Source organism: Microcebus murinus, chromosome 22, assembly GCF_040939455.1.
Source record: "Microcebus murinus isolate Inina chromosome 22, M.murinus_Inina_mat1.0, whole genome shotgun sequence".
Taxonomy (NCBI): domain Eukaryota; kingdom Metazoa; phylum Chordata; class Mammalia; order Primates; family Cheirogaleidae; genus Microcebus; species Microcebus murinus.
Genome location: NC_134125.1, coordinates 19,741,257 through 19,749,412, shown reverse-complemented (window position 1 = coordinate 19,749,412; position 8,156 = coordinate 19,741,257). Strand labels below are relative to the sequence as shown.

General features: G+C 39.3%; 1 protein-coding gene across 1 annotated transcript in view; it reads left to right on the top strand.

The window, feature by feature from the left end:
* Nucleotides 1-8,156, top strand: part of TTC28 (tetratricopeptide repeat domain 28) — a 623,216-nt gene continuing 615,060 nt past the window's right edge. The window contains exon 1 of the mRNA XM_012763803.2: nucleotides 1-210. Within this exon, the coding sequence (XP_012619257.2) occupies nucleotides 109-210 (102 nt within the window). The 5' untranslated portion in view covers nucleotides 1-108. The remainder of the gene's footprint in view (nucleotides 211-8,156) is intronic.

The window sequence follows — 8,156 nt, the reverse complement described above, 5'->3', positions numbered from 1 at the left end:
TGCCGCGGCGGCGCGCGGCACGGCGGGAACATGGCGCGCGGGTTCGGCGCGCGCGCCTAGCTGGCGGGACCGTTAGCTCGAGGCGGACGCGGCCCGGGCCCCGTGGGGATGGAGCAGTCGCCGTCGACAGCTCCCGAGCCGACCCAAGGGCTCACTCCGGCACGGAGCCGCAGGCGGCGTGAGCCCGAGTCGCCGCCGGCGCCGGCGCCGGTGAGTGCGTGAGGGGCTCGGGCCGGGAGACTTTCTTTGTGAAACTCCGTCGGTGAGAGCCGGGCCGGGCCTCAGGGGCTGAGGAGCGCCCGCCCGCCCGCCTCGCGGTCCGGGCTCGCTCCCCTCTGCGAGCCGTCAGGCGGCGGGACCCGGTCCACTGCCCGCCTGCCTCAGTTTCCGCGGGAGTGTGTATGTGTGCGTGTGCGCGCGAGGGTTGGGGGTGTGGTATACAGTCGGCGTCTAAAACGCGAGGCGCCTCCTCATAGTCCCCGGCCCCTTAGGGCGGGCCCTGGGGACCCAGCCCCCGAGAGCGGTAGAGGTATGTACGGGGAGACAGGTGTTGGCGCAGCCGGGCAGGCTCAGGTGCTGCCAGTGCCAGGTGGGGTTTGTAAGAAGCGAGCTCCCTGTTCCCGGACGGGAGCAAGCCTGTCCGTGGCTCACCACAGAGTATGATAAAGCTTTCCAGTCACCCCGCCTTCCTGCTGTGTTTGGGCTGTCAGGGTGAAGGATGCTGAAGGAAATGGACTTTGGAGGTGGGGCTCCGACTGGATGGGATGGATGGCCCTGAGCTCTGGGCTCTAGAGCTGTTTTCTTTTTCGGGCTCCCAGACCAGTTAGGGATTGGGAACAATCCGGAGCATTTGTTAAAAATACAGGCTTCACACCCCTCCCCAAGCCCAGGGACTGTGGCTTTCCAAGGCAGGGGAGCAGATTTTGAATCTATAACAGGCTCCGAAGTTGTTACGAGCAGGCGAGTTTGGCAAGCACTGTTTTAGAGAGTAAGCTTCCTGTGGGCAGGGACCTGTTCTGTTTATACCTCACCGTGGCTTACTGGTACCAGACAGGGTGCCTGGCACACGGTAGGTGATTGGTAAATGTTTGTAGGAAGACTACACGACTAGGGAGTGTGCAAAAGAGGAGTTCTTGAGACGTTTTCAGGAGCTTCTTAAGATTAATTTCTGTCAGATTTACTGTATAGTATGTGATTTTAATCAGCTCCCAACTTTTGTGGCTGTTTAAAGTGCCATGTTTTCAGTATGTTCTAGGCAGGAGGCTTAGTGTAAATCAGCAACTGTGTAATCCCAGCTCGGTTAAAATTCTGAAACAAAATTGTGAATAAAAAGATGCATATTTCTTTCTCTTCATCATTTGGGAACCCTAGATGTAGAGGATTTTTTTCCTTTGAGGCAGATAAATATGTACATTTTCATTCAAAGCAAATCTTAATTACTGTTTATTCAGGAAAGTTAACAATTTGCTTAAACCTGAGCATTTGTAGTCTTTATGTGATATTTTAAAATTGAGAAATTGAGATTTATGTTTAGTCCAGAGTCAGTGCTAAAATAGAATTGTTTGAAAATTATTTTAGGAGGAGTTTTTTTCATTAAGTTGAATTTCATTTAGTTGGTTTCCTTTTAATAGGATTTGTTGTTCTCGGGACGAAATATGCATGTATAGGAAGACAAGACTTTTGGAATTGAGATTGCACTGAAGAAGAAAAATTGAAATATTAGGCACTTTAGTCTCTCAGTGTGTTTTTTAAAGTTATGCAGATGTGTCTTTAAAAACTTAATTAAGATAAATTCACCTACCATGAAATTATCCCTTTTAGTGTAGAGGGGTGCAACCATCACCATTATCTACTTTTATATTTTTCTTCGGAGGCAGAGTCTTGCTCTGTCGCCTTGGCTAGAGTGCAGTGGTGTAATTATAGCTCACTGCAACCTCGAACTCCTGGGCTCAAGCGAGTCTCCCCACCTGCTCCCAGTTGCTGGGATTACATGTGTGCACCACCACACAGGGCTAATTTTTTCTATTTTTAGTAGAGATGGGTCTTGCTCTTGCTCAGGCTGGTCTTGAACCCCTGAGCTCAAGTGACTCTCCCACCTCAGCCTTCTAGAATGCTAGGATTACAAGCATGGGCTACCATGCCCAGCCACCATTATCTACTTTTAAAGCATTTTTATCATTGCACAAGAAATTCCATGCTTATTAACAGTCATTCTTTATTGCCCTTTCCCTCAGCCCCTGGCAGTAACCAGCCTGCTTTCTGTTTCTATGAATTTAGTTATTTCACATAATGGAAGCATACCAGATGTAGTCTTTTGTGACTGACTTCTTTCACTTAGCACAGTGTTTCTAAAGTTAATCTATGTTGTAGCATGTGTCAGTACTTCATTCCCTTTTTTTGTTTTTGAGACAGAGTCTCACGTTGTTGCCCAGGCTAGAGTGCCATGACATAAGCCTAGCTCACAGCAACCTTAAACTCCTGGGCTCAAGCTATCCTCCTACCTCGGCATTCCAGAGTACTAGGGTTACAGGTGTGAGCTAGTGTGCCTGGCCTGTACTTCATTCCTTTTTATTGCTGAATGTATTCTATTGAATGGATATACCACATTTTGTTTATTCATTTATCTGTTGATAGACATGTGGAGTTTTCCCCAATTTTTGGCTGTTTGGAATAATGCTGTGATATTTGTGTACAAGTTTTAGTATGAATGTATTTATTTCTCTTGGTTATATCCCTAGGAGTAGAATGCTGGGTCACGTGATAACTCTTGTTTAACCTTTTGAGCAACTGCCAAACCATTTTCTAAGGTGCTGCACAATTTTACATGCCCACCAGCAGGGTATGAAGGTTCTAGTTTTTCTACCTCCTGGCCAATACATGTTATTGTCTCTTTTAAACTTTAGCCATCCTGGTAGGTGTGAAGTGGTATTTCCTTGTGGTTTTGATTTGCATTTCCCTGATGACTTAAGATGGTTGGATGTGTTTTCATGTGCTTATTGGCCATTTGTATATCTTCTTTGAATAAATGTCTGTTCAAATCCTTTGTCCATCTTAATTTTTGCCCATTTTTAAATTGGGTCATTTGTCTTTATTATTGAGTTGTAGTTCTTTAAATATTTTGGATATTAAAACCTTATCAGATGTGATTTGAAAAATTTTTCCCCATGTTTTAGGTTGTCTTTTCACTTTCTAAAATTTAATTTAATTTTTTTTTTTGAGACAAGGTCTCCTCTGTCACCCAGAGACCCTGTCATTGCAGTCTTGAACACCTAGGCTTGACTACTCCTCCTGCCTCAGTCTCCCAAGTAGCTAGAACTACAGGTGCACACCACTACATCTGGCTAATTTTTTAATTTTTTGTGGAGACAGGTCTTGCTATATTGCCCAGGCTGGTCTTGAACTCCTGGTCTCACCAACCTTCCTCTCTCGCCTCTCAAAGTACTAGAATTACAAGTGTTAGCCACTGGGCTTGGCCTGATACTGTCCTTTGAGGTCAAAAAAGTTTTTAATTTTGATGAAGTCCATGTATCTGTTTTTTTCTTTTGTTGCTCATGGTTGTTGGTGTCATATCTACAAATCCATTGCCAAATTCAAGGTCATGAAGATTTGCTCCTGTGTTTTCTTCTAATAGTTTTATGCTTTTAGCCCTTATATTTAGGTTGTTGATCCATTTTAAGTTAATTTTTATGTGTGGTGTGAGGTAGTGGTCCAGATTCTTTGTTTTGTAGGTAGATATCCAGTTCTCACACATTATATATTGGAAAGACTGTTCTTTCTCCAGTTGAATAGTCTTCTAACCCTTACTGAAAATCAGTTGACCATATGTGAAGTTTTATTTCTGGACTGACAATTCTGTTCTCTTGATCTGTATGTCTTTAAGGCAGTACTACATTATTTGATTACTGTAGCTTGGTAATAGGTTTTCAAATTAAGTGTATGTCCTCTTTGCTCTTTTTCAAGACCATTTGGCTATTCTGGGTCCTTTATATTTCTTTATGGATTTTAGGATCAGTTTACCAATTTCCACAAAAAAGGCAACTGAGATTTTTATAGTGATCATGTTTAATCTGTTCTTCTAGTGATGTTTTGTAGTTTTTAGCATACAAGTCTTGGAGTTTAAAAAAATTTTTCCTGGCTGGGCATGGTGGCTCACGGCTGTAATCCTAGCACTCCAGGAGGCCAAGGCGGGTGAATCCTTTGAGCTCAGGAGTTCGAGACCAGCCTAGGCAAGAACGAGACCCCGTCTCTACTAAAAATAGAAAGAAATTACTTGGACAGCTAAAAATATATAGAAAAAAATTAGCTGGGCATGGTGGCGCATGCCTGTAGTCCCAGCTACTTGGGAGGCTGAGGCAGAAGGATTGCTTGAGCCCAGGAGTTTGAGGTTGCTGTGAGTTAAGCTGAAGCCACAGCACTCTAGCCTGGGCAACAAAGTGAGATTCTGTCTCAAAAAACAAATTTTTTTCCCCTACGTATTTTATTCTATTTGATACTATTTGTACATGGAATTATTTTAAAAATTTCATTTCATATTGTTCATTGCTAGAAATAGAGTTGATTTTTTGATATGTCCTTTAACTTCATCCATTCTAATTTTTTTGTTTTAAAATCTTCCCTGCAAAATTAATGAATAAGAATGGTTCTTGAAAGTTTAAGTATGTACTTTGATGCACATCTAGGTTCATATGTCTATGTTTTGGCTCCACAAGTTGTATGAGCTTTGACAAGTCTTAACTATTATGCATCTCAGTGTTCTCATCTGTATAATCTGACAGTAGTATCCATCCCAAAGAATTGTTAAAGAGGATGTAGATATTTAGAACAATGCCTGCGTGTGGTAGGGATCTGATATTTTCTGTGTATCTTCTGCTAATTAACTCCAGTTAAAAGCAAGCTAAAAACCAAAAGGAAACAAAGCCGAAAATGACCCAAATCAAGAAAAACAAAAAACCCCAAAACCGCAGACTACAAAAAAATTTTAAAAACCCACAAGGAAAAACCACAAACAAAAACCCCAAGCCTCTTCCTGTCCCTGTCACTTTTCTATAACCCAAGAAATCCCTGTGAGTGCTTAAGGAACAGTGAAAGATGACATCTTTCATACCACACAATTGTATTGTAAAAGCTTGCAAAATCTAGGTGGTTACACATTGTATTTGATAATGTATTTTAAAGTATTATTCAAAATAATAAAAGTGTTATTCAAAGCTGTTTTTTTTTTACCCCATGGTTATTATTTAGTGTGCTGTTCTTTCACTGTTTTTTTTTCTAAAAGCAGAAGCAGTATTTTTTCATTAAATTTGATGGTTACAATTATTGCCTCCTTTGAATAATTACCGTTTTTAAAAAAACTCTATTAGAAAACGTGGTGTTTGAACTTCAACTTAGTAGTACTTTTATTTTGGTGTCTCTTTAGGAGTAGGGATGGATTGTTATTTTGTAAGGGGAGGAACTAGAGGCACCATATGATACAAATATGATGCTTTGAACATATTCATTGAAGGCATATTCACTATGAATGCAAGAAAATAATTGTTTAATTATTGTAGCAATAAAAATTTACCTCCAAATCACAAGTATATTTATAACCCTAAAACCCACAAATTGATAACCCAAAGACATTTATATAAGAAAATCTCCTTTTTTAAATGAAAATTGATCTTTATTTTTAAAAAACCTTTCATTATTATAGAAGCTGCATGTGTGCATTGTATAAAATTAGAATATATAAGACAAGTAACCCTCCCTGCCCTAAAACTCTACAACATTACCGATGCCCAGTGATTACTATTAATATATCCTTCTGGAACTTTTACTCTGCATCTTTCTATTTAACAAAATTTATGCTTATACACACAAAAATATTAATATATAGGTATTTTACCTAAAATAAGATCAAACTGTTCAAAATGTCTTTAATTTTTATATTTAAAATCAGCTTTATTTAGGTATAATTTACATACAATAAAATTCACCAATTTTAAGTGTATAGTAATTGAGTTCTGACAAATATATATAGTTGTATAATTACTAGTAAGCAGAAGTAATAGTAGCTTGTTCCATTTTACTTCTCAGTACTACTCTGTTATATGTGTATGTTGCAGTTTGTTATCCATTCACTAGTTGATAGATATTTGGGTGGTTTTCAGTTTTGGTGATTATGAGTAGAGCTACTATGAACATTCATATACAAATATTTTATATGTTTCATGTTCCTTTTCTTTTTGGTTGGGGGAGGTAAGTAGGATTGCTGGTTTGTAGATGTGCTGCTAAGGTGAGCACTGGAATTTCTGATTTGTATGGTGAACATATACAGATACTATTTTAAAACCTTTTTTTTTAAGTGAATAATCCCCCTACTTTCATTTAAGAGAATTTTCCTTTTATTGAATGCTGAGACAACATTAAAAATTTTCAGAAGCTATTGTTGTGTCTATCTAAATCAGTATCTAATTCAAGACCTTGCCTTAATTAGTGTCCCTTGAGTGTCTCTTATTCTAACATAGTCCCTTTTACATGAAATAGATTCATTACAGAGACCAGGACAATTGTAGAATGCCCTTCCATCTGAATTTGTCTGATAGTTTCCATGTGGTGTCATTTATCTTGTTCCTCTGTTTCCTATAAACTAAAAGCTGTATAGAGACTTGATGGATTCAAGTTAAATATTTTTGGATAGATCATGTCTTTGGTGATGTCTACTTAATCTTCCGATATAAGGCTTTATTGCTAAAAATAAAGCCTTATCAATATAAAATAAAGATTTTATCACAAAATTAAAATTGAAATAAAGCCTTTATCACTAAAAAGTTTTTATTACTAAAAATCACAGCTGAGAGTGATGTGTCACTCCTGTAATACGAGCACTTTGGGAGGCCAAGGCAGAAGGATTGCTTGAGGCTAGGAGTTTGAGACCAGCCTGGGCAACGTAGCAAAATCTCGTCTCTGCAAAAAAGAAAATAAGAAAAATTACTTAGGTGTAGTAGTGCTCTCCTGTAGCCTCAGCTACTTGGGAGGTTGAGGCAGGAGGATCACTAGAGGCCAAGAGTTTGAGGCTGCAGTGAGCTATGATGGAGTCACTGCACTCCAGACTGGGCAGCAGACTGAGAACCTGTCTTGAAAAAAAAATCATTAGCATATTCTTGGTGTTGGGAAAGGGAAAGTAATAATAATGTCCTTCTATTCTTAGATTAGATACCAGGGACTAGTTTTTTTACTGGAGACTAAAAATAGTGTTGAGAGAATTAAGAAGGCAGTAATATTAGGTCATTAAGTATGAAATGTTCAATTTCTTTAAGTACTAAGTTTGACAGTTGATATCTCTGAGATTTTCACTTTGACAATTCTAGTTTTCTTTTTGTGAAGATACATCTTCAGTCTTTCAAACACTTGGTTTTTGTCTTGTGATTATCTTCCATATTTTTTTAAAACAAATTTTGTGAAACCATAGATAAGTCAAAAATTCGTGTTATTTCTGAATATGAATTCCATTGTGGAACAATTGCTGCGCAGACAGCTCGAAATATCAGCAAAGTATTTGGGAAGGATGTGGCTCATGAACACATAGTATGTCAGTGGTTCCAGAAGTTCCCTTCTGGTGATTTGAATCTTGACAATGAGCCACATGGCAACCTGAGACCATGGTGGATAATGATGAGCTGAAGAAACCTGTAGTGGAAGCAAATCTATCTTAACCTACACATGAATTAGCAGCAAGGTTTGACATTATTCCAACAATATTGGACTATTTGAAACAAATCAGCAAGGTAAAGAAGCTGGATAGATGGGTACCTACCATATGAATTAAACAAATGTCAGAAGAGAAATTGTCTCGAAGCTTGCCTTTCTTTGCTGTCACGACATAAAGGCGAACCATTTCTACACTGTATTGTTATGTGTGATGAAAAATGGATTTTTTTTTGATAATCACAAGCATTTGGCACAATGGTTGGATAAAGATGAAGTGCTGAAACACAGTCCAAAACTGAATATTTATCCAAAAGAGCTAGTGGTGTCTGTTTATTGGTCTACCACTGGTATTATCCACTACAGCTTCATGAAACCTGGTCAATTACAGTGGATGTCTACTTCAACCAAGTGGACAAAATGAGGATGCTTACGATTAAGCAGCGACGCATGATTGGTCAAAAGAGACA